At 43.8% G+C, this 27,048-nt stretch overlaps 1 protein-coding gene, 1 long non-coding RNA gene and 1 pseudogene across 7 annotated transcripts in view; 2 read left to right on the top strand and 1 right to left on the bottom strand.

Moving 5' to 3' along the window:
* Nucleotides 1-5,561: 5,561 nt before the first annotated feature.
* LOC125539744 (uncharacterized) lies at nucleotides 5,562-8,409 on the bottom strand. Of its 3 annotated transcripts, none has more exons than XR_015617407.1 (5): nucleotides 8,129-8,405; nucleotides 7,822-7,995; nucleotides 6,738-6,835; nucleotides 6,282-6,641; nucleotides 5,584-5,936 (listed from the first exon to the last, which is right to left on the bottom strand). It is a non-coding gene; the product is annotated as an uncharacterized LOC125539744 (long non-coding RNA). The 3 variants fall into 3 exon arrangements; XR_007297006.2 differs by having other exon boundaries at nucleotides 5,585-5,936; nucleotides 6,738-6,823; nucleotides 8,129-8,404; XR_007297005.2 differs by having other exon boundaries at nucleotides 5,562-5,936; nucleotides 6,738-7,995; nucleotides 8,129-8,409.
* Nucleotides 8,410-17,137: 8,728 nt separating this feature from the next.
* On the top strand, nucleotides 17,138-26,319 carry LOC125539745 (uncharacterized). 3 transcript variants are annotated; one of them, XM_048703249.2, is made up of 8 exons: nucleotides 17,138-17,499; nucleotides 18,565-18,912; nucleotides 19,469-22,055; nucleotides 22,135-24,121; nucleotides 24,204-24,466; nucleotides 25,020-25,205; nucleotides 25,493-25,806; nucleotides 25,916-26,319. In XM_048703249.2, the coding sequence occupies exons 1-4, from the start codon at nucleotides 17,304-17,306 to the stop codon at nucleotides 24,098-24,100; spliced, it is 5,097 nt and encodes a 1,698-aa protein (XP_048559206.1). In that variant the 5' UTR covers nucleotides 17,138-17,303; the 3' UTR covers nucleotides 24,101-24,121; nucleotides 24,204-24,466; nucleotides 25,020-25,205; nucleotides 25,493-25,806; nucleotides 25,916-26,319. The 3 variants fall into 3 exon arrangements, with proteins under 3 accessions (XP_048559206.1, XP_048559207.1, XP_048559208.1); XM_048703250.2 differs by having other exon boundaries at nucleotides 25,020-25,169; XM_048703251.2 differs by lacking the exon at nucleotides 17,138-17,499 and adding an exon at nucleotides 18,253-18,384.
* Nucleotides 26,320-26,417: 98 nt separating this feature from the next.
* Nucleotides 26,418-27,048, top strand: part of LOC125537889 (uncharacterized) — a 46,767-nt pseudogene continuing 46,136 nt past the window's right edge. The window contains exon 1 of the transcript XR_015617404.1: nucleotides 26,418-26,867. The product of XR_015617404.1 is annotated as an uncharacterized LOC125537889 (transcript). The remainder of the gene's footprint in view (nucleotides 26,868-27,048) is intronic.

A 27,048-nucleotide genomic window follows, 5' to 3' on the forward strand; every position in this document is an offset into this window, starting at 1 on the left:
TTACCATTTCTGTCCTTCATATACGCGCTGACGGGTGGGCCCTATGGTAATGTGCGCTGCTGAATGTGGACTGTTTGACTGGTCAATTGATCGTGTTATCAACAAATTACGGAGCTGTATGGTGAGCCAGTGACCGTATTGTCACCCTAAAATGTACTCCTATTTTATTAACATAGTACAGACTCAAACTACCATTTCTTTCTTTCATATACGGGCTGACAAGTGGGCCCCATGGTTATGCGCCTCGATGGTGCAACACTAGTTGCACCGCGTGGAACATTTGACTGGTCAATTGATTGTGTCATCAACAAAATACGGAGTTGTACGGGTGAGCCAGTGACCGTATAATCATGATATGTATTTCTTTAACATGGTATAGACGCAAGGGCTCATATATACGCGCAAGTACTCACCGCTATAAGCGCACACACGCGAACCCTACCCCTATGAGCACCTTCGAGAGAGTGGGCCAACATATATGATCTTGAGATTTTACGAAGTCACCATAGGTGCCTCGTAGTCGAGTGGAACGTCTCCTCCCACTGAACGTACATCGCCGGAAAATACTGAAATTAACACAAGATGAATGCGAGCACCGGGACTTTAACCTTGGTGGGCTTGAGAAACCACTATCTTCTAACCATCCAACCACATGTTGGTTAGCACGAAAAAATGTATGTGGTGACCGTGATGAGGTTATTCTGAAGTCCAGTGACCATATCGTGCTTTCGCTTCAAATACAATGACTATAAGTGTCGTCAACAAAATACGGAGCACGCATCAAATGCAAAGTCCGTCAGTGTCATCAACAAAATATGGAGACGTATCGTGAGCTAGATACCATTGTACTATTGTATATGCTTATTTTCTTAGTGGCTGATTGCGTGTGTGGTGTGGTGGGCACATCATTTCTAGTTGTGGTGGGTCAACATGAAGACTCATGGGTCGGTTCCATCCTGCGCCACATATAGGTTGGACCGAGACGTGTTATATGAAGACCCATGTGGAGGACTCAGCGTACAACACGAAGCTACCAGAGTCGCGGAGGACTCTATCCCCACTGGTGATAAGCCGACTATATATGATTTGTAACCCTAGGCCCTTAGTATGTTATACAAGCTTGGGGGCTAGTTCGTCGATAGTATACACACACGCACAATGCCTGGTATTCACGTGTACTTTGTACACACCCCTATCACTAATATACAGTACTAGGAGTAGGCTCTTTCTTCAACTGCAATTGAATTCTAGCATGTGCATGTGTTTATTTCATATTATCGATCCATAGAGTGAGAGCGGTTTGAAATACAGGCAATGGATGCTTTTGCAATTCATATATAAACATTAATTAGTGCACTCCATGTTGTTAGTGTGAAGTACTTTATACATTTGTCACTTGCATGGATACATTCCAAATTGCTAGCTACAAAATAGAATACATGTCGAATTCAACATAAAGGGGGTTTCGAAGATTCGAATTCATAGGAAGTGCATTCATCTATTTGAACCCGAGATAATGGCATTTGTAAATCAAATGTAAAAGCGGGCATCAATCTTTGTTGTGAGTTTGAACATGCTATATATATATTCATACGCATATCTAACTTTTTTTTGCAACCAAGGAGATTATATCTGGAACCATGCATGAACTGAGGTAAGTTGCATATTTTTTAATATATACTCATGTACAATGTATATTCAAATGTACCCCATCCATTCCAAAATAATCGTAGCTTTAGGATTTTCAAGAGTAAAGATTTGTGAAGTTTGACAAAACCTGAAAGTTCAATTCAAGAGAACCGAAAACGTTAAGGCTTCTGCTCCCAAATATTGAACGAAGCGCCAAATAGGCCTCTGGTCACCCAAAACCGCGCGAGACTAATGTTTTGGTGGTAGGAAATTACTGTCCTGACTCTGGCCCGTGTAGCCTATCGACCCGATGTCCAAAGGTCTAAACCGGGGTAGGTTTGTAACTTCACCAAGACGCCAGAGAAGCATTCATACGCCGTGGGCGCCTACCCATGCGCTCGGCCGAAATCTATCCCGCCCACATTTGGGACACTTGACATGACTGTCCTACCCCCAACCCGCAATATGTCCGAAATTTTAGGGCAAAGTTTATAACTTTTCCCAAATTTCAAACAAGCGCGTCTCAAACCGAAACATTGTTCCCCCTTAGTTCCCCGCCTCCCTCTGTTTCCCCATTCATACTCTGTGGGCACGAAAACGCCCTCTCCACCAGCCGCGAAACCCCAGCCTCCTCCGTCCTCCACCCCATAGCGGCCAATCCACCGCCGCCCTCCTCCATCACGTCGGAGCCGGTACCCCGACGTCGTCATCCAATGCAACCGCAACCGCAACCGCAACGCCCTCAAGGACTTAGCAGCTGAAGCCGAGGCAGAGCTGCCTCCACGATGCCGACGTCGACGTGCGCCGTACCAGAACCACTCCGACCACGCCGTCCTGCGCCTCACTGCTGCGGCTCCACTGTCACAATCGTCCACCACACCGGAGCTATTCCCGCTATGCCGTCATTCGCCGCCTCGGATCTGCTTCCCCGCCGCCGACAGACGGCCACCGCACCACACTCAACAACTTGGCCATGGGTTCGTGCAAGGCTGCATCGTCCTCCACAACTTCTGGTTTCCGGCGAACAACAAGAAGATCGTCGAAAAAACAGAAGGAGGACACAGCACTGCCAGCAGAAAGAGGTACTCCTCTTCCCTTATTCGTGCAAATCTTACGTCTCCGCTAACACCGTATTCATCCCACGAAAGAAACTAGTTGAGCGCTTCTTACTACATCTTCTTCGTGATACTAAATGCATAAGGTTTCCTCCCTTTTACTATTTCACCTTTGCTAGAGGTCAGTAGCCCGCCTGGATTTCAATTCAGGGTCAGTCGAACCGCAATTAAAAGAAGCAGCACCCGCTTAGGCGCGCGGAGCACCTAGTCCGCCTGTTCCCCGGGGAAGCGGGGTGTGGGGCGCAGGAGCTGCTTGCGCCCGATCTGGAGGTCGGCGGGGCTTGAATGGATGGCCGGGGGGCGGTGCCAAGCACGGCGGTGCGGCGATGTCGAGGGGAGGGCGCAGGCAGGGGAGGAATACTGGGCCGGTGGTCGCTGGCGTTTCGAGGAAGATCGTCAACACTGACTAGCTGGAGGTAGATGAAGGCGATCTGCCCGTTCTTTGTACATCGGACGGTGCAGAAAAAATGGACTGACCTATTTGCTTTCAGTCAACTGTTATTTTCATAGAATCCTGTAGTAATTTAGTGTGCCATGCATGTTGTAGAGCTATCATATGTCTCTCGTCATTTATTTCTCACCGACCTGCTATCTGCTACCTTTACACTGTACTAATTGTGCACACACTTCACCCATACTCACACTATTGTTTTTTTATGCATGGGTATTTCAGACTCTGACGCAGTGTTGATGAATGCAGAAAAGAAAAGACAGAAGTCGCTCCAGTGTAATTCGAAGATAAGCACTAAGTGTTCCAGCGCTCTAACGGGTGCAGTGTCAGCAGTTGGAGACAGTAAACGTAGCTCTGTAGTTGATGATCTCAATTGCCACACACAACCATCCCAGGTGCTTGCTTTAACTTCGCGCTGTCAAATGTGGTTGCATGTTGCATATGGTGTCTAGCTTGTATTGCTTCCAATTTGGTTAAATTGCATCTGCTTACTTTACACATTATACCTTTGATAATGACATGCCTTCCTGTTTTCGATACATACTACATATGTCTATTAACCATGTTCGTACATCAAACTAATGCTCTTTTGTATCCCACGTCAATCACTCATGATGAGACAGTCACCCGGGTGGGTTACTGTGAGACGCCATACTCATTTAAAGAGCGCAGTGTCATCTTCCCCACATGATTCTCAAGAAACAGCAAGGCTAAATGAAGATAGTCAACTAGCTCTCTAGTTGATCACCGCAATTCCCCCACACCACCATCGCAGGTGCTTGCTCTTACTTGGCAGTGTGATATGTGGTTGCATGTTGCATATAGTGTCTACCTTGTAATGCTTCTAATTAGGGTAAATTGCATCTGCTTAGTTAACACATTATACCTGTGAATATGACATGCCTTCCTGTTTTTGGTACATACTACGTCTTTCTATTAACCATGTTCTTACATCAAACTACTTTTCTTGTGTATCCCTCATCAATGCTCCTAATTTGTTAAATTGCATCTCCTTAGCTTACACATTATACATGTGAATATGACACGCCTTCCTGTTTTTGGTACATACTACATCTGCCTATCACACCATGTTCTTACATCAAACTACTGTTCTTGTGTATCCTACGTCTATCGCTTATGATGAGACAGTCACGCGCGTTGGTTAATATGAGACGCAATACTTTTATAAAGAATGCATTTCATCCTCTCCACATGATTCTCAAGAAACATCAAGCCTAAATGAAGATATTGAACGTAGCTCTATACCTGAAGACCGCACTTCCCCTACACCACCATCACAGGTGCTTGCTCTAACTTCGCAGTGTGATATGTGGTTGCATGTTGCATACAGTGTCTAGCTTGTAATGCTTCTAATTAGGGTAAATTGCATTTGCTTAGTTTACACACTATACCTGTGAATATGACATGCCTTCCTATTTTTGGTACACACTACATCTATGTGTTAACCTTGTTGTTACATGAAACTACCTCTCTTCTGTATCCTGCATCAATCACTTACGACGAGTCACCTTTATTCGTTGCATATTGCATATTATTTCTAGCCTGTTGCCATGTATTGCTTCTAATTTGGTCAAATACATTTGTTAGGGCACCCTTTTAATTTGGCAGAGTGATAGTGGTTTCATCTTTCATATGGTTTCTAGCTTGCATCGATTCTAACAAGTTCAAGCACCTTGTGCTTAGTTTACACTTTATACATCATACATGTCAATATGTCACGCCGTCCTGTTTTTCATACATATTCCATCCTCCTATCATGTGGCTGCCTTACATGAAAGTAGTGTTCGTCAGTATCATGCAATAATGAGTTCTGAAGAGCAAATTTTATTCCTTTTTCTTGTGGGTTTGACTTGACAAGGCAAAATCAAGAAAGAGGAAGGAAAAGAGTAAGGAAGGCGATGATGGTGGTCCTCTGCAGCAACGTAAACGGAGCATCTGTACCGATTCTCCTTGTACTGATAGTGCATTACAAGGTCAAGTCTCCGCTCCCCTACTCCACCATCCAAGGTGCTTGCTCTAACTTGGCAGTGTGATATCTGGTTGCATGTTGCACTAGATCATGGGTGGCACGCGTTGCCGTGCCCATCTATTTTGACAATAAAATGATAGGAATTTGTGTAAATATATATAAATATATATATATATATATATATATATATATATATATATATATATATATATATATATATATATATGCAAGATACATGATCCGTTAAATTTACATATACTGGCATATATTTGTTGGCAATGGAAGAGGTGAAGTTTGACTATTTTTTGTATATATCCAGTTACCGGAGGCTGGTTTACCATCCAAGCGTAGTACATAGTAATTCGCAACGCTGCAAACATAAAAATTCATTTCAGTATCTGAATATGAACAAATAAGTTGTCCCCCTTTATTCTGGAGATTTGTTAAGATTACTGGTGATGTTTATTCAGTCATTGACCGTCCAGTAATTAGCATGTTTGATCAGTCAATGTAGCTTCCTGGGTTAGTGATCTAGCGATGATATACAAATTACTTTAGCCTCCAAACATATCACAAAAAAACTAAAAAGGGAGGCAGGAAAGAGAGGATACATATCAGTATCACTACACATCAGAGTTATGGCAGGAAGTCTAAATGTGACGTTTAAATTAAAGACTGGAGATAAGACATCTTTCTTGGCCAGTATTTTTGCTATGCTTGATTTACAGATCACTTTAACCTCCAAGCTGACCTGTAAAAGGGAAGGAATAAAAGAGAGATGATATATATTAGTATCCGTACACACCACAACTATTGCAAGAAGTTTACATGTCAGTACAACATCCGAATTAAAGGCTGATGATGAGCACATGAAGAAAAATGTTGATTATGTTTTTAGTTCAACTTCACCAAACAACCAAAAGCAAAACTTAATCTTGAATTGTGCATTGAACTATTTCTGAATATTTATGTACTAACTGAGCACAGGATATCATAGAACTGGAAGACTACATATATGGAGAACAGTTGGTAATTGACATTTTAGAAGCGACACAAAGAATATTGATAACAAGAAACAACAAAAAGTAGTACTGACCTTGGCAGGGTTATCTGATTTGGAATCATAAAGTGGAAGATACACACAATATATGAGTGTTACTTCATGTCCTCCTACTCGCTCCTCCTTGCACCTAGAGAGGACGTCACGGCCAGGGGTGGTTAAAGGGCGGAGCCATGGTTGCTATCTTGACGGCAGTGTGCCTGGGGTTGCCGCTTCAACTGGCCATTAGAGGGGCACCACCGCTCAACGTGAAGGTCGAGGTTGGGGGAGCCCGAGAACATGCATGATGAGGTAGAAGAAACTGGACACTGGCAAGCCTCCACTCTCAAACTGTTCTGAACCTGACTATCTGGACCCAAAACCTTTGGCTATCAAGGTAGGGGAACCTAACTCAACCTGCAATAGATGTATTTGATGGAACCTTAGAGATGTAACTTCACAGATAGAAATGCATCTAAAGTGAACTACTGCAAACCGATACCCTTAGCATACCTCAGAGATAACACTCTTAATAAGCTGCTCAGCCTTGTCAATACTCACATGACTTGCAAACAATTCCACCGGACGAGTCATGGCATCTGAAATAAGATCTGCATCTTCTGTAATTATTATTTTTTTGCACTTGAGCTCATTTGCAGGTTGTCTCAGCGCATTTGCTCCGCAAACAAAAGTATGATCTCTACCTTGTAGGCTAGTGGCTAGAAGAATGCACTTTTTGTCCAATGGATATTTTCAGGTTCATTAGCATTCTTTTGGGTTTATTTATTTCTACCAAATTCGTCACTAAATAATCTGTTAAATTTAAGCAAAAATATAGGGACAGTCTCACTTCTTTTGGCATTAGCTAGAAAATGTAATCCCTGAGTTCACTGGTTAATTGTTAGTTTTGGAACTCAGTGGCATACACTGAAATGGATTGCATCTATTGTTCCAAAGTATCTGCAGAGTATCAACTGCTGCTTCTTCTCCTTTTCTGCACAATTTTTGCCATGATTTTGCAGCCAGAGCAAGGTCAGGCATTGTGGTGCTGGTATGTCCTTGGTCGGTGTATCTGCAGCTTGTCGTATTAAGAAGAATATCTATGCTTAGTCACAAATGTTGTATCTACTGATCAATGAGCATTCCAGTTCAAGCTCTGGTCAACTATAAGAGATGAACATATCAGTCGTTTTACATCACATAAAAAGAGAAATTTCGAGGGATGGTTGGTGTTGTTGTGACTACATATATAAGATGGTAGCATTTGGGGGCAAACTATCTGAAGATTCAGATAAGATTATTGAAGAAATCTGGAACAAGGAGTGGGGTTTGCTCCTTATGGATCACGTGAGATCTCCATTCTTTGACAAATTAGGCTTGAAAATTTCCGCACATGACAAATCATAATAGTGTACATGCCCATTTATTTATTTGGTATGGGAGGTTCAAGTTGTCCCTGAACATATGTTCAAAAAGGTCATCAGCATTACCAAGTCCGCCTACAGGCTTGGTCTTACTGGTTTGTGACACTAAATCCTAGGTACAAGACACACGTGGATAGAGAGGGGTGGGGTGTTGTAGAGATTAACCGATTAACCTGTGGTTTGCCTTCCACATGCGGTCGGTTGGCGTCCTCCCAGGCGCCGTTCGCCTCCGCGACTGCGTCGGCCTCCTTGAGCTTTCTCTTGTGGCCGCTGTCAGACTTGGAAGCCTCTGAGGACGCCTCTTCCAGCGTGGGGGCAGCGGTGGCAGGCTCGGAAACAACATCTTCCTGCACGACAGCGACGCCGGCCCATACTGCTCAGCCTCTCATGTCCTCTCCCATTCAACCATCTCGAAGACCAGATCGAGCAAGCGCCTCGTAGAAAATAGGAGATGCACAGAAGGAGCAGATGCACACAGACCTAGAGGATGGAGGAAGTGACGCCGGCCGCCGCCATCGCCAAGATCCCCTTTTTTCGTGCGAGATTTGGAGGTTCGGTGTAGAAGGGCATCGATCCGAGCGACACCACTCCGCATGATGTACTTGGCGATCCGTTTGGCCCGCCGTTACCATTGTCATCACTCTCTTCCTCTCTCTGCGGCAACGACGACAGCGGCGGTGCACCGGGTCGGGGGTGTGGAGCGCGGCCTGGTGCGGTGAGGGAAGGGGAGGGGAAGTTAGTGGGGCTACGAAGACGCGGAGCAGACCCTGTAGTACAGAGAACGGTTGACTCATTGGGCCCAATTTAATACCAGAGGCCCAAAAATATCACCAGAGCAGTGGCCCAGCAAAAGTGATCGCTCTCGTTGGTAGCGGTCAAAGCGAGCGAACGTGGGATCGAGGGACAATCGGATGGCCAACAAACTCCCCAAGTGATGATCGGACGGCTACGAGTGCTGATGGCTTGGAAGGGCTGGAAAAGTGCTCGGTTATAATGTCTCTAAATATGGTGTCTAGCTCGTATTGCTCCTAGTTAGTGTAAATTGCATCTGCTTAGCTTACACATGATACATGTGAATATGACACGCTTTCTTGTTTTTGGTACATACTATATCTTATGATAAGGCACCTTTAAGTCGCCACTGTGATATTGGTTGTGTCTTGCATATGATTTCTAGCATGTACTGCTTCTAATTTTTTGAAACACCATACAGTTTGAACTTGGCAGAGTGATATTGGTTGCATCTTTCATATGGTGTTTAGCTTGCAGTGCTTCTAATTTGTTGAAATGCCTTCTGCTTAGTTACCACATCATAGGTGTGAATATGTCACACCATCCTGTTTTTCATACATATTCCATCCTCGCATCATGTGTTCGCCTTTTATCCGAGTAGTGTTCGTCAGTATCATGCATGAATGAGTTCTGAAGAGTGAATTTTATTCCTTTTTCTTATTGGTTTGACTTCACAATGCAAAATCATTACAACTGAAGGAAATTAGTCCAGCAGTGGATGATGGTGGTCCTTCGGAGCAACTCAAACAGGGGGTCTCTACAGATTCTACTCCGCCATCCTCCCAACAAGATTCGCAAGACAACACAAGGCTGGACAGTCAACGTAGCTGTGTAGATGATGAGCACATCTCCCCTACTCCACCATCACAAGTGCTTGCTCTAATTTGACACTATTATATGTGGTTGCGTGTTGCATATGATGTCTAGCTTGTATTGCTTCTAACTTGAATTGCATCTGCTTACTTTACACATAATGCATGTGAATATGACCCGTGTTCCTGTTTCTAGAACATACATGTACATGATGAGCACATCTCCCCTACTCCACCATCACAGGTGCTTGCTCTTACTTGGAACTGTTATACGTGATTGCGTTTTCCGTATGATGTCTAGTTTGTATTGCTTCTGATTATGTTGAATTGCATTTGCGTAGCTTACAACTTATACCTACAATGATCACTTACCCGTAAGACACACTTAACTTGGGACTGTGATGTAGGTTGCATCTTGCATTGTCTTCTAGCTTGTACTGCTTCTAATTTCTTGAAATGACACTTACGACGAGACACTTTTTACCTGATAGAGTGATATTGGTTGCATGCTCATATGGTGCCTAGCTTTCATTTCTTCTAATTTTGTTGAAATGCCTTCCGCTTACTGTTTTTCATACATATTCCATCCTCCTATTGTACGTGTGAATATGAAACGCTGTCTTTTTTTGTATATATTCCATCCTCCTATCCTGCGCTTGCCTTACATCAAAGTAGTGTTCGTCTGTATCATGCATCAACCAGTTATGCAGAGCTAATTTTATTCATCTTCTTGTGGTTTTGACTTCATAAGGCAATATCAGAAAATAGGAAGGAAAAGAGTAAGTTAGGGGATGTTGGTGGTCCTCCGCACCGACGCAAACAGAGACTCTCTAGATTTGCCACTGCTACTGCTAATGAAGTTGAAGTCCCAAGTCTACATGATGAGTTCATCTCCCGTACTCCACCATCGCAGGTGCTTGCTCTAAGTTGACAGCGTGATAAGTCTAGCCTGTATTTCTTCTATTTTGATTAAATTGCACCTGCTGAGTTTATACGTTATACATGTGCATATGACATGGCTTTCTATGTCTAGAATACACTGCATCTATCTATCATACCATGTTCTTATATCAAAGTACCGCTGTTGTGTATCCCGCATCAGTCACTCATGATTGGACGCTTTTAACATGGCAGTTTGATAGTGGTTGCATCTTGCATTGATTCCTACATTGTATTGCTTCTAATTTTTTGAATGCCACTTATGACAAGACACTTTTAACTTGGCAGAGTAATATTGGTTGCATCTTTCATATGGTGTCTAGCTTGCATTACTTCTATTTTCTTGAAAATCCTTCTGCTTAGTTTGCACATCGTAGCTGTGAATATGTCATGCCGTCCTGTTTTTCTTACATATTCCATCCTCATACGGTTGTCTTACATCAAAGTATTGCTTGTCTGTATCATGCATCAATGAGTTCTGAAGAGTGATTTTATTCTTTTGTGTTGTGGGTACAGCTTGACATGGCAAAGTCAAAAAAGAGCAAGGAAAATAATATAGTAGGGAGTGCTGTTACTCGTCGGGTGAAACGGAAAAGGTTATGCCGTCGAGATTCTGCTGGTACTTATAGTGCAGTAGAAGGTCCAAGTCCACCGGCTAAATCTACAAACACAGTATCACCTGCTCCACCAGCTGCAGCATCCGCTTCAACTGTACCAGCACCTCAACCAGTTACTCGTTCGTTTGCTCCGGAACTGGCCAGTTCCCAAGCTGCCTTCACACCTAACACTACTTCCGAAGTATTGCTGACACAACAGGACTTGGCAAGATCAGATGAACCTCATGAGCATCAACACCAAGACGGTACCTGACCGAGTCAAGTTGCAGTTGCATGCTCCTTTATATGTACTCTCACAGTTTGATGTACACTAACACTTTCCATATTCTTTGTTGAACTAGCACCACAGCGCAAGCGACAACAGACATCAGGGATAATGCTTGCAGATTAACAAAATCTAAAGGAGGAAGAATGGAGATCCATTTTGAGGTAGGTTTAAAAAGGCCACGTGATGCTACAGAGTCAACCAAGTTAGTATCAGAGGCAGCCGTTGCCGTTAGGTGTCATGCACATATCCTCCCAACGTGGATCCAGTACAGGAATGAGAAATACAATACCCAGTTTAACACCTTCCTTGACCATTTATCCGTAAGTAATGTTATTCATCGCAATTAGTAATATTGTCTTGCTCTGTCCCATACTTCTAGCTTCCTCCTAATAAGACTCACATTCTTTTTTCAACAGATGAGGTTCAAGTTGGATCCAAAAAATGATGCAACTAGACAAGCATGCACTCATGTTTTTCAGTCTGCTCTGTGACAGTATCGGTACCACCTTAGAAAATCTCACTTTGAAGGCAAGGCTAACAATGAAATCGCCCAAACATCTCCAGTGGAATATATTACAGATGAAGACTGGACAGCCCTCATTAAACACTGGTCTAATCCAAAGTATCAGGTAGGCTATATGTATTTGATCAGACCACATATTGAACTTGTATTTATGTATGTGCCTTACAAGTGTATCTTCTTCTAGGCTAACTGTTTGAAGAACAAAACCAACCGTTCTAAAGTGAAATTCCAACAGACAACAGGATCTCGTAGCTATATTGCACACTGCGAGGCTCTTGTAAATAGCTGCTACTTCCTTCTTTTTTTGTGCCATATTATCGTATCTATATTGACTTGTTCCAAATACAGAGGAAATCCTGTGCGGAACAAAAAGAACCTGAACCGAATGCAGTGCAAATCTTCAAGGATTGCCACACCAGCAAGATGAAGCGCATGAGCACACCAGTTCAAGCCGCTGTTGTAAGTCCTTACTCCTCCTGCCTTGAACTGATTAGTACTGTGATGTGTTCATTTAACTACTTGGTTTGCAGCCAATGTCAGTTACTCTGTTCACTTTTATTCACAGTTGTCTTAACGTATCATTTCACCTTACATGGTTTAAAAGAGATGAAGGATATTCTTTTGGTCTTGATCTGTAATCTAGTTGTTATGTTCACGTGCGCACACAATGACAAAATAGCCTGTTTGTTTTATATCTGTTTGCCCATGATATGAATGATGTCATACTATGTTCATCCTACTTTAAACCATGTCTCTTTATCCTTAGATGTCAATGAATGTGAGGAAATAGACAATACAGTAGGCATGCTACATGGACATATGTTCCGAAAGTGATTTTATTATGTATTTGTCACTACAATACATGCTAATGTATTACAGTAGTTCACCAAAATAAGTTATGTATAAACGTTTAACCTACTTTGTTTGTTTTTATCTCATTAGTAACTTATCTGGTACACTAATCTACAAGTTCAAACTTTCAGGAAGCTATGGAACAAATGATTGAACAACCACAACCACCTGAAGGTGACGAGGATACTACAGGCACAATGTCACCTCTTGCTGCAGTGCGTCAGTGTCTCTCCACTAACAGTGCAAAAAGCACCTTCCTGCGTAATTCTGGGTTGGTTGTCAAGGTAACCTCGTCCAAATCGCCTACTGAACAAAATCTTCCTGCTAGACAGAGTGATATATCTGTGCTCCAGACACAAGTCCAATCCCTAATGGACGTTGTTTCGGAAACAAGAATAGTGGTTGAGAAATATCGTCAAGATATGAATGGTTTTGAAATCAGACTATCAGACATTCGCTTCGTTGTTCAAGAGCAATGGCGGAAAAAGGTGGAGATCGTGCTGCTCCATCAGATTCTATAGCCTGAAACATTAGCACTCAGGTCAAATGATCTGTGCTTCTATACATTTGATGGTGCTTTTATCTGGAAGGACTATAAACTTTATGCCAATAGGCCTTTTGTTGTATGGTTGTAATTTATTTTGTTGTGATACAACATTTATGATGCTGCCTCAGGCTGCAGTAATCACGACGCTATTTTTGTATAGTGTAGGTTTATCTTAGTAATGTATTCGGCCGAAAGCTTCGTAGGAGCCCAACATGCCAACATTCGTCGGGCCCATTCCAATTGGGCTAAAAATGATTACGGGCCGAAATTGGCATGTAGCCCACTAAAAATATATGGGCCTAAATCAGCATAAGCTTTCATATTTTTTTGGTAGGCCTGTGCCCAAAGTGGGCCTTTAACAGGCCTAAACATAATTTGGGCCCTCAGTAAAAATAGGCCGTTTACATGTGTAAATATCTCGAGCCCATAAAAAACATGGGCCTTTAATAGACCGAAAGTGAGATTGGGCCCTGATTGTGCCAAATAACCCACTGGACTTAGCAGGCCGAAATGGTGGCCCATTTACGATGCGGACCTGACAGGCCGAAATTTGGACGGGCCGTAAATGCGCCGACCTAATACACGGGCCTTTAACAGGATGGAACTTCGGTCGGGCTAGATTATCGTCATTTTTATATGGGCCGTTAATGGGCCCGATATGACGTTAGGCCACATATGGCCCATGCTTTACGTCCGGCGTTAACAGGCCGAAAATGACAACAGGCCGAAAGTGGCCCAAAGCTATAGTGGGCCTCTAACAGGCCGAATGTCAGACATGGTCAAATATGACCCAAATCCTTCACGGTCGTTTATGGGCCGAAAGTTTTGATGGCCTGTAAATGGGCCCAAATGAAGCCGGACCTTTAACAGGCCGGAAATACACTAGGCCATAATTCGGCCCAATTACTTAGCGGACTGTTAACGGGCCAGAAGTGACCATGGGCCGCGTTGATGACAAGTTTAGGACAGGCTGTTAACGGGCCGATTTGACAGAGAATGTTGGGCCTTTAGCTGGGTCGGCCCATTATGGTCGGCAGAATCTTATGGGCCTTTAGCTGGGCCGGCCCATTGTGGTTCGCAAAATTTTGTGGGCCTTTAGCTGGGCCGGCCCATTATGGTCTGCAAAATCGTGTGGGCCTTTAGCTGGGCCAACCCATTATGGTCCGCTAAATTTTGTGGGCCTTTAGCTGGGCCGGCCCATTATGATCCGCTAAATCTTATGGGCCTTCGGTTGGGCCGGCCCATTTAAACTTTGTGGACCACTTTTGGGCCGGTCCACGTGTCAACATATCATAGGCCCATCTCGACCATTGGATGAGTGACACATGTGCCAACGCGGAGCTGATGCGTGGATCCATCAGCCAATGAGAATTTTACATGTGGAAAATCGGCATTGGTCGTGGCTGTTAACGGGTTATCGGATCCAAAATCCGACCCGATAGCTTAACGGCGTTCCGTTACGGTGGATGCTACGTGTTGGTCACCCTTGACGAAAGCACTTCTGTGACGCGCGATTTATCGTCATGGAAGTGGACACTTCCGTGATGATAATTTTGGCAATGCCATGGAACACTTCCACGACATCACAGATATGACTATCTTAATTCTGTCATAAATTTGTCATGGATGTACATGCATGACAGAAAACGCGACCTACTGTGACAAACACGTATAATCACGGAAGTGTATTTTTTTTTGTAGTGATAGTCTAACAAGCTTCACATTGTACTGTGAATCACCCAAACAGATAGCGTTTCAACGAGGCGCTTTTCCAAAGGTCGATACGGTTCTCTTCAACTTTAGTGTCCAGAAGGCAAAAGATGATGGCAATGGCGATTTCTACTTTGGTCTGCAGAACCTCGTGTCCCTTCGGCAGGTCACTGTGGGAATCGACCGTCATGGTGTCACACTTGCAGGCGTGAAGGAGGCGGTGGCTGCACTGAGGCGCGCAGTTGATGTCCATCCCCATCGTCCCATCATCACCTTTGATATTAGGCCACTTATACAACATGACGAGGTACAATCACCTAATTAATGCTTTCCCTTTACATCTTATTGCATTTTAAATCATAGCTCACGTGTTAATTTTGTGATGACATATGCACCTTCTCCACCCATCTTAAATTCAGGCACATAGGGCAAATGAGATTCATCCCGAGTTCATCATTGACGAAGAGCTGATCGGGGAGCAAATTAAGGAAACTCCCAGAAAAATTCCAAAAAATTCATGCACAAACTACAAGTTGGGATTCAATATCCAGAATTTAAATTGGCTTTGTCATAGGACTGAGCTCATGAATCTACTGTTTTCTGCAAGCACGGAAACACCAACCCACTGCGCCTAGTGAACTGCGAAAATGTTTCTTCGTTTTTTTTCTTGCCTCGACCGAGATTGTTGTTGTTTGGGTTGTTTTCTTTTCTTTTCTTTTCATAGAAGTCATGTTTGTATATATGCTAGGTGGTTTGGTCCGCTTTGCAGATTTGTACTTAAGAAAATATCTACTGATGCATACCATCGCGTAGTATATCTGCAAAACAATTTGGTTCTGCACATTGGATATGTTAAATTTGCTCGATCTGTCGTTGAGGGTTAAGTGCCCGCATCGGTGAGAAGTACTCCTCACTCTCCGTGTGATTGCTGGTATGGGAGCTAACTACTCCATCCATCGGTTCCTAAATAATTTTTTATAGATTTTAATATGTACTACATACAGATGTAAATAGACACAGTTTAGAATGTAGATTTTCATTTTACTCTGTATGTAGTCCATATTATAAAATCTCTAAAACAACTTATATTTAGTTAGGAACGGAGGGGTACTTGTTGCCGTAAGGAAGAAGAGGCAACCAGGAGAGACAAGAGAGGATCGATTAAATGTCGATGTCCATCCCCATCGTCCCATCATCACCTTTGATATTAGGCCACTTATACAACATGACGAGGTACAGTCACCTAATCAATGCTTTCCCTTTGCATGCTTATTGCATTTTAAATCATAGCTCACGTGTTAATTTCATGATGACATATGCACCTTCTCCTCCCCTCTTAAATTTAGGCACATAGGGCAAATGAGATTCATCCTGAGTTCATCATTGACGAAGAGCTGATCGGGGAGCAAATTAAGGAAACTCCCAGAAAAATTCTGAAAAATTCATGCACAAACTACAAGTTGGGATTCAACATCCAGAATTTAAATTGGCTTTGTCATAGGACTGAGCTCGTGAATCTACTGTTTTATGCAAGCACGGAAACACCAACCCACTGCGCCTAGTGAACTGCGAAAATGTTTCTTCGTTTTTTTCTTGCCTCGACCGAGATTGTTGTTGTTTGGGTTCTTTTTTTTTCTTTTTCACAGAAATCATGTTTGTATATCTGCTTAGAAGGTTTCGTCTGCTTTGGAGATTTGTACTGTACTTGAAAAAATATCTACTGAAACAGACCATCGCGTAGTATATGTGCGGGACTAGTTGGCTCTGCACATTGGGTATGTCAAACTTGCTCGATCTGTCGTTGGGTGTTGTAATTACACGGGTTAAGTGCGCGCATCGGTCAGAACTGAGAAGTACTCCCCACTCTCGGTATGACTGCCGGCGCGAGAGCTAGCCTCGCTACTTGTTGCCTTAAGGAAGAGAAGAGGCAACAAGGAGAGACAAGAGAGGCCAGAGGAGTCCAGAGTTATTTTCTTTTCTGCAGATATGAGTTCTCTCCGGTACAGTACAGGAGTGGCTTATAAGCCCACAGCACACACTCACTGCCACACATGGCCCACGGATAAGTTAACCCACTCGACTGTGTCACCTTATTATCCGTCTCTGCATCACGGTGGCGCCATCCCGTGTCTATGTGACGACCGATGAACCCTAGGAAAGGGGATCGATCGCACGGAGGGGAAAAGGAGTAGGTGAGGAGAGCAAGAGGGAGATAGACGAAGGAAGACGAGAAAGAGTTGTTCAGTATTCTCTCATTGCATAACCAGTCCACTGATACACGATGGGTTAAGTACCCACTCTAGGCCACACGCGGCCCATTACATCCACAGGCTCCAGCCCAATTGCTTATGGCCCAATTCCTCTCCTCACCTATTACATGTCCACTGATACACTTGTATCAGGTGTATCAGGTGTGACAGTCTACGTCTTTGCATCGTCGCCATCAGCTGTGACACTCGAACACCTCTCGCAGACGCATCCGATCCCGTCATCCCGTCCGGCATTTCGCCACCAATGGCGCGAGTGCTTACGCGGTGAGGCAAATCTACCGCGGCGCGTGCCCCTCTGCGTGCGTCCTTCCCCCGGTGTCACAGCATGGCCGTCCAGTGCGCGTTCGCGCCCTTCACATGTTCGAGGGAATGCCCGGCCGGAGAACCTGCGCAGGGTGCACGCGCGGATGGCCGTCGCGCAGGCGCAGGCAGCAACGTCGACAATCTCCATCTCTGGTGTGGACTGATGTCGTGGGCCTTGGCGCCACGTTCAGTTCAGGTCCGAGCTGGTCGGCGCACAGGTAAAGAGGGTGATTGTTTGTCGCACATCTTGCCTCCCTCCCTGGCCAGATTACCCATGTATACACACCAAGTGAATGTGTTGTCTGGTTACGGTCCTTCTACGTTCAGAGTTTTGAAGTATATCCTGAGCATACATATACAGTAGTTAATATCCTACTCTATATGCCAAAATTTGTCGCTGGCTAAAAGGTTGCACATACTTAACGGAAACTAAAGCATCTCAATTATGATCAGTGCCAAGCTATAACATGGCCCTTCGTGATGTTTTGTCCGGCATTGCTTGTACCATTTCTCCTGTCTGCATGTGCGTCCAGAGATTCCAGGCTGCTATAGGCCCAATACCTATTGTTATTGCTGTTCTCTGGCCTCAGTTACCATGAAAGTGCTCAGTAGTTGGGATGTTACGTCATAAGCTAGTATTTTGTACAAGGCTGACAGCTATGTTATGTTTGATTAGTATAAAGAGGCCGCCCAGCCAAATACACCATTAGTTAACGCAACTATGGGCTCAAGACTTGACTCACGGCCACCATAATTCCACAGCCCTGTGCAGACCCCGCTTCAAGCTGACATGGGGGCCATGTACGTCAGTTAAAGGGATTCTAGCGTTAGTTGGGGAACTTAGCTGTTTTTAGTGCATAGTTTGAATCATATCTTATTTGCGGCCTGCCATGTTTTTTGGTTAAGTTAGCTCTAGACTCAGTTTCCGTGAAACTGCTCTGTAGTTGGTATGTTAACATCATGAGCTAATCTTTTTTTACATGGCTGACAACTATGTTCTGTTTCATTAGTAAAGAGGAGTGTATTGCAGTCATACAAGTATACAACCAAACACCTTTAATTAATGCAACTGTGGTGCCAAGACTTGACTCATGTGCTTCCTTGTAAGTTCCATATCTGTGGAAACCCTATCATCCTAGTTGTTACTTGGCAAAGCTAGCTGGTTTTGGTGCATAGTTTAACTCTCTCTCATTTGCTGCCTGCCCAGTTCCTTCCTTTTGATGAATCATCGATCGTTCTCCTTTCCTCTAAATCCATCTGTTTTGGTTTCTCCCCTGTGGAAGGCCTACTTTTGCTCCTGCTTGCTGTGCTGCCTCCGGTGTGCCTTGAGATGACGGGGCTTCTCATGGTAGTTGACGCGGCAATAGGATGGCTGGTGCAAACCATCCTTGGGAGCTTCTTCACTGAACAGATTGAAGCCTGGGCTCGTGAAATTGGGCTTGCTGAAGATGTGGAGAAGCTCAAATTTGAGATGAGAAACGTGGAGATGGTTCTTGCTGCTGCCGAGGGAAGGAGGATTGAAAACAAGCCTCTGGCACGTTCACTGGATGATCTCAAAGAGCTGCTTTATGACTCGGAGGACGTGATGGACGAGCTCGATTACTACCGACTCCAGCAGCAGATCGAAGAAGGTGCTTCACTCGTCTCTCTTGTTCCATCTCTGTTGCTTTCAGCTTTTGAATTTGCGTGATTGTAATTGCTACTTGGCCTATAGTTTTCTCCCTGCGTTCCAAAATGTTAGGCACCCAGTGCAAAGTATAGGTTTGAACAGCAATTTGAGGAATGACACATGCATTATATACATCTGATACTATTAGATTTGTACTCAGGAGCACTTCCCTATGGTATACTTTTTGTCACATGACCTATGTATTTTGTCACATAACCTATGTAGCATTAACTGTTGGCCAAGCTCAAACCTGAACTACATGTGCGCCTTGTATTTTGCGACCAATAGAGTGATAGAGAGCAGCTGATTATCAGGGCAACCACCCTCAGATTGTCTCTTGCTTAAATGTGATTTCCTTCTGATGATATCCAAATACATACCAATTTTTCTTAGGCAAAAGGTAAAGGAGTCTCTTATGGAACTTTTCATATTTGTTACAAGTTACATGATAATATCTGCTTTTGCTCAAGTGGCTTTTGTTTGCTTGTCCCAAAATAATTGAGAGTTCTGTTATGCAGGGAAAGGTTGTAGTGCTCCTAGTGGTGTTAATCCTGAGGGAAGCTACGTGTCCTCATCAGCTCCATCTTCTGCTTATGAATTAGTATGCAGTGCCACAAGACAAATGACTAGTTGGGCCTCATGCAGCAGAAAAAGGAAGCGTGAAGAGGAGGGGCCAGCTCAAAGTACTATGCTGACTTCTGAGATTAAACATGACATTTCTCAGAGGATCAACGGAATAGTGAAAGGTTTATGCACTATTGGCAGTTCCGTGCAGAGAGTTCTTCAGCTTGAGGTCTCGCGCCCCACTGCAACATCACTTGAGAGTCAGAATATTTCCAATAATGCTCGGCTGACAACTTCTGTTCCAGTTGAAGTTAAGATGTATGGGAGGGAGTCAGAGCGAGACAAGATAATAGAGCTGTTGACAGAGGGGGGTTCTAGTGATCTGAATGTTTTGCCGGTGGTTGGCATTGGTGGTGTTGGGAAGACAACTCTTGCTAGATTTGTATGCAAGGACCAAAGAATTAGAGATCATTTTGATCTGCAAATGTGGGTTTGTGTATCCACTGACTTCAATGAAGTGAGGATAACACGTGAGATCCTAGAGCATGTATGTGAAAATAGACAAGAATATGAAAATATAAGCAATTTCAATGTACTGCAGAAGAACCTTTTGAAGAATATCAGAAACAAAAGATTTCTGCTCGTATTGGATGACATGTGGGAAGACAAGGACAGGAATGGATGGATTAAACTCTTGGCTCCATTGAAAGGTAATCAAGCAAGTGGTTGCATGATACTAGCAACAACTAGAATGAATTCAGTTGCAAAAATGATACAAACGATGGATGAAGTCAAATTGAGTGGCCTGAATGAAAAGGAGTTTTGGCTGTTATTCAAGGCATGTGCATTTGGTAACGAGAACTACGAGGGTGATCCTGGTTTGCAGTCTATTGGGAAACAGATTGTGAAAGCACTAAAGGGCTGCCCACTAGCCGCACAAAGTGTTGGTGCACTTTTGAACACAAGTGTTAGTGATAAGCATTGGAGGGCAGTTCGGGACAAATGGAGATCTCTTCAACAAGATGCTAATGATATTTTACCCGTCTTGAAGCTTAGTTATGATTATCTTCCAGTCTACCTTCAACGCTGTTTCTCGTACTGCTCTTTATTTCCAGAGGACAAACGTCTTCATGGGAAAGAATTGGTCCGTGCTTGGGTATCACAGAATTTTGTGCAGTGTGAAGACCCTACGATGAAATTGGAGGAAACAGGGCGGCGATATTTGGATAGATTAGTTGATTTGTGCTTCTTCCAAAAGGTTGGCTCACGTTATGTTATGCATGATCTAATGCATGAATTGGCAGGGAAAGTTTCATCAAATGAGTGTGCAACTGTACATGGATTGAAACATGAGGAAATTCGACCAAGTGTTCGCCATTTGTCAATCATAACTACTGCTTTTGATAAAGATAAAGCTGGCAGTTTTCCTATTGAGAAGTTTGATGAAATACTTCAGAAGGTTGGACCTTTGCAAAAATTGAGGACTTTGATGTTGTTTGGGCGAAGCAGCATACATTTATTAGGGTCCTTGCGTACTTTATGCAAGAAGGCAAAATGTTTGCGGTTCCTAAGAATTTATGTGACAGATGCTGACATCAGCTCTATACACAGTTTGTTAAATCCATACCATCTTCGCTATCTTGAATATATTCCTGTTGTCATTACACCCAGATCGTCTAGAGTCTACAACAACACTGTGTTTCCTCAGGCATTGACAAGATTTTATCACCTTCAAGTATGGAATGTGGGTATTTCAGGCAATTTTTCTGTGCCTACTGATATGCATAATCTTGTTAATTTGCGCCATCTTATTTCTCATGAAAAAGTGCATCAGGCAATAGCCTGTGTTGGAAACATGACCTCTCTTCAGGAACTAAGTTTCAAGGTTCGAAATGGTGGTAGTTTTGAGATAAGAGAACTTCAGTCCCTGAATGAACTTGTACTACTTGAAATTTCTCAACTTGAAAATGTGAAGACTAAAGAAGAGGCTAGTGGGGCCAGGCTATTAGACAAAGAGTATCTAGAAACATTATCCTTGTCATGGCAAGATAACAGCACGAGCCTTCAGACAGAGGCAGCAAAGGATGTGCTGGAAGGTCTTCAAGCACATCAGGACCTCAAAACTCTAAAAATAACTGGATACGGTGGTGCTACCTCCCCAACCTGGCTTTCTAATACTTCCTCAGTTACCTTGCTGCAGATACTTCATCTAGAGAAGTGCAGTGAATGGAAAATTCTTCCAACTCCTGCAATGCTTCCTTTCCTTAGGAAGCTGACATTGATCAGAATGTTGAATTTAACGGAAATCTCAGTTCCTTCCTTGGAAGAGTTGATCTTGATTGATATGCCAAAACTGGACAAATGTATTGGTTCTTATGGAATGGAATTGACTTCCCATCTAAGGGTGTTGATGATCAAGAACTGTCCTCAACTGAATGAGTGCACTCTTTTCCAGAGTTACTCTTCTTTCAACACTGAGCAGAAGTCATGGTTTCCATCTCTCAGGAAACTCTCCATCGGGCAGTGTCCTCATATATTAAAGTACTTTTCTTCTCTCTAATTTTTCCTGTTCAATACATTTGCAAATTTTTGGAACTTACTTTTATAAATGATGTTGCAGCAACTGGCCAATCCTTCCACTAAGAGAAATGGAGGTGCTCAAGGAGTTGGAGTTGATGGACCTACATGTTGTCAGAGTCTCAGTTTCTTCTCTGGAGAAGTTGGTGTTGACTAAAATGACAAGCCTGGTATTTTGCAGCAGTCTAACCTCCCAAGGAGATCAAATGGGATTGCCATCTAGTCTGCGTAGACTTACCATCCATGATTGCCCTTGTTTGATAGTGTCACACCCTCTTCCGCCTTCTGCTTTGATTTCTGAGTTGTCCATCAGGGGAGCTCTGAGACTTGCAAGAATGAGTATAAAGCATAGATGGTTCTCTATCGAATCTAATGAGTTGAGTGTGCTAGATGACAGTATCCTGGCATTCAGTAACCTTGGGGGCATAACATCGTTTGGAATAAGAAACTGCCAAAATCTGATCTCTCTTTCAAGTAAAGCTTTCAGCCAGCTCATTGCTTTAGAGTCCTTGGATATACGCAACTGCCCTAATCTGACTATGTCAAACATTATGCCAGAGGTTGTCCTCTCATCTCTCAAACGTGTCTACATTGACAGATGTGGCATAACTGGGAGGTGGCTATCTCAACTGCTTTCACATTCACCGCCCCTTGAGGAGTTACAATTAAGGGACTGTCCGCAGATAAAGTTTCTATCAATCAGTCAACCTACAGAAACGGAAGGAACCAGCAGTTTGGCTTCAGCAGTGATGACCTTGGCCCAAGATGAACATGAATTGAAACTTCCATATAATCTCCTATGTTCTCTCAAGGTGCTATGGATTCAGCAAAGCTTGGATCTGAAGTTCTTTGGGGGTAATAGAGATTCTACAAGATTCACCTCTCTTAGGGAGCTAGTCCTTTGTGGTTGCCCCGAGCTGGTCTCATCGTTGGTGGGTGAAACGAAAGATGATGGTACCGTGGAAGTTGGATTACTCCCTCCATCACTTGAAGACCTTACTATCACTCCTCTCCCAAGAAACTTGCAGTCCTTCACTCCTCAAGGCCTTCTCCACCTCAAAAAGCTAAGTCTATCAGATAGCCCATGTTTGAAGTCTGTACAGCTGCATTCTTGTACGGCTCTACAGGAGCTGCAAATCTGGCGCTGTGGTAAGCTGGCTGTACTGGAGGGCTTGCAGTTCCTGACCTCCATTCGAAGCTTGGATATCTGGTTGAATCCCGAACTGTCTTCTGCATGGGAGTTCAAACTGCAGGAGCAAGAACAAGGTGGCAATCAAATTCAGCTGCTTCCTCCGTCACTTGATGAACTTGAGATTTGTGCTCTCACAGATAGGGTCCAGTCCTGTCTCTTGACCTGCCTCCCTGCCATCACCAAATTAGCAATACGGCACAGTCCAGAATTGACGTCTCTACAGCTGGGATGTTGCACGGCACTGAAAGAGTTGGAAATTCGACACCACAACTCACTTGTGTCGATCGAGGGCCTCCAGTTCTGTAGAAACCTGACATCCTTGAAAGTATTTAACCCCCCTGGCCTAGCTTCCTGTTTGGAGCTTGTGTCGCATCAGCAAGGGGCCTCTGAGATCTGGTCCAGACTGGAAACTCTTGAGATTGATGACGCATCTGTCCTTTCCATGCCCTTATGCAAACAGCTCACATCTCTAACACACCTAGAGTTTTGTTCTCGGAGTGTTGAACAGAGAGAGAGCTTTGTGAACCTAACAGGGGAACAAGAGAGAGGGTTACAACTTCTAACCTCCCTTCAAGAACTTCGATTTCGGCATTACCCGAATCTCTTGTCACTTCCTGAAAACCTGCACAGCCTGACCTCCCTTGAGAGGTTATCTATATGTCATTGTCAGAGCATCACAAGGCTGCCAGACATGGGCCTCCCACCATCACTCAGGGACCTTGTGTTATTTTATTGCAGTGAGGAGCTAGGCATGCACGGCAGAATTGTAGCAACAGAGAAGCTAAAGGTCACGATTGATTATCAGTATGCGAATTAATCACCAGTGTTTACTTCTAAGGTACACTTTCGGAGCATTTTGCCTACATAATTAGTTTACATGCTCACCCTCTTTCTACTAAAAGTAATTTATCTCTCTGTAGATTGCAGCCATCCGAGATGTTGTACATATTTCTGTGCTCCCTGTCACCAGCACATTTTTGTTCAAGCATCATTCACCCCTTTGACTTTCCACAAGCTACTCTAGCTGCATGATGGATGGACCAAGGAAACCATGTTGAGAGTGGCAACTCTTTTTGTTTATCAGGGGCATTATGACCTTTCGCTTATTCTTGTGTCTTCTAGTTGCTGGCTGGCTGTGAGCTATGCCATATCAACTGGCCGTGAGTGCAAGCCTTACCATGGGGTATGTTTTTCTTTTCTTTGTTGCTTCTATTTTTATCCCGATTAGCTTTGTCAGTGGCTCCATGACGTAGTATTTGGTGATATTATATCTTCTCAGTTACTTTCTGATTAACTGATGAAAAGGCTCAAGTATGTTTTCTCCTATTTAATTACGCATCCCATCTTGTCCAGTTCCATTAATTCAACCCCGTGCTTATTCTGATCAGCACATATCAACCAACGCTGTTTTTTTGTGTGGGGGATATCAATCAATGTTGTAAATAGGCTCTCCGGTATTGTTCGATAAAAAAATGCTGTTAACTAGAAACATGGTAATGCACTGCTTTGCTCTCAGACAATTTATTATTCTATCACTTCCTCTGTTAATCATTGAATTGGCTGGTAGTTTCTATTTGTACTTTACTGTTCAGCATATGAGATATTATTTTAACATATAGGAGAAACATAAAGTCACTAGTTACTACCATCTGTCTCATGATGCAGTTTCACTATGAAAAAAGGATGGCAGTGAGTACTAGGTTTGTTGCTGAAGTATACTTGTTATTTTGCTCTAGGTTTGTTATTCAGTGAAACCACACAGCAGATCATTGGAACCAACCTCACATGGTATGCTTGATGTTGCCATGTTACATCATGGCATTTGGAATCTGTGGCCAACCAGGACTACACATTAATTTGCTGGTTGCCTGGCTCTACTGTTTCGGGTACATTCGATTGATTATCATCACCTTCATTAACACGTGAGACACCTTATCTTACATTCATGTATCTGCCTGCTTTTATATGGTGGACATTTGTTTCAGCTTTCGGCCAAGTTATATTGTAGAAAAAAAAGAAAGTGAAGTTCAAAAGGAAGTTTGGTCGTAAAAATGAAAGAAAAACATGCCATATAAAATTGGATGTTATGAATATGACATCACTCCACGGCTCCTCTTAACATCTTCATCATCCTATAAGCAGAATGAATTAGAAGCTTATCTGATCTAAGCAGGATGAATTTACTGATGAGCAGTTTTGATTGTTTCAGGTGTACGTTGGCAGTTGGGCCATGCCCATGAATCACCCAGGCAGATAGCGTTTCAACGAGGCACTTTTCCAAAGGCCGAGACAGTTCTCTTCAACTTGAGTGTCCAGAAGGCAAAAGATGATGGCAATGGCGATTTCTACTTTGGCCTGCAGAACCTCGTGTCCCTTCGGCAGGTCACTGTGGGAATCGACCGTCATGGTGTCACACTTGCGGATGTGAAGGAGGCGGTGGCTGCATCGAGGCGCGCAGTCAATGTCCATCCCCAGCGTCCCATCATCATCTTTGATATTAGGCCACTTATACAACATGACGAGGTACAATCACCTAATTAATGATGTCCCTTTACATGCTTGTATTTTAAATCGTAGCTCATTTGTTAATTTCATGATGACATATGCACCTTCTCTCTCATCTTAAATTCAGGCACATAAGGCAAAGGAGTTGCATCCCGAGTTCATCATCGACGAAGAGCTGATCGGGGAGCAAAGGAAACTCCCTGAAAATTTTCAGAAATTTCGTTCACAAACTACAAGTTGGGATTCAACATCCAGAATTTAAATTGGCTCTGTCGTAGGGCCGAGCGTGTGAATCTTTTGTTTTCTGTAAGCACGGGAACGCCAACCCACCGTGCCTAGTGAAATGCGAAATCTCTCCTCTCTTTTTTTTCTTGCCTCGAAGTTGTTGTCATTTGGGTTATTTTCTTTTTCTTTTCACAGAAGTCATTTTTGTATATCTGCTAGACGGTTTCTCTACTTTGGAGATTTGTACTTGACTGGTACAGACCGTCGCGTAGTATATCTGAGAGACAAGAGAGGAGTTCAGAGTTATTTTCTGTCCTGCAGATATGAGCTCTCTCCGGTACAGTACAGGAGTGGCTTATCAGCCCACAGCACACACTGACTGCCACACATGGCCCACGCGTAAATTAACCCACTCGACTACGCCACCGCATTACCCGTCTCTGCATCACAGTGGCGCTATCCCGCATCTACGTCTTCGCATCGTTGCCATCAGTTGTGAATTGTGACACTCGAACACCTTCTCTCGCGCCGCTCGTAGCCGCAGCAGATCCTGTCACCCCGTCCGGCATTCCGCCACCGATGGCGCGAGTGCTTACGCGGTGAGGCAAATCTACCACGGCGCGCGCCTCTCTGCGCGCGTCCTTCCCCCGGTGTCACAGCGCGGCCGTCCAGTGCGCGGCCGCGCCCTTCACGTGTTCGAGGGAATGCTCGGCCGGAGAACCTGCGCAGGGTGCGCGCGCGGATGGCCGTCCTGTAGGCAGCAACGCCGGCAACCTCCATCTCTGGCGTGGACTGATGTCGTGGGCCCGCCCTGGTGCCAAGCTCAGTCCAGGTCCGAGCTGATCGGTGCACAGGTAAAGAGGGTGATTTTGTGTCACACATCTTGCCTCCCTCCCTCCCTGACCAGATTACCCATGTATACACACCATGTAAATGTGTTGTCTGGTTGCAGTCCTGCTACCTTCAGAGTTTTGAAGTATATCCTGAGCATACATATAGTTAATGTCCTACTCTATATGCCAAAATTTGTCGCTA

The sequence above is a fragment of the Triticum urartu genome, chromosome 2A (assembly GCF_056163025.1).
Source record: "Triticum urartu cultivar PI428250 chromosome 2A, HENAU_Tu73, whole genome shotgun sequence".
NCBI lineage: Eukaryota > Viridiplantae > Streptophyta > Magnoliopsida > Poales > Poaceae > Triticum > Triticum urartu.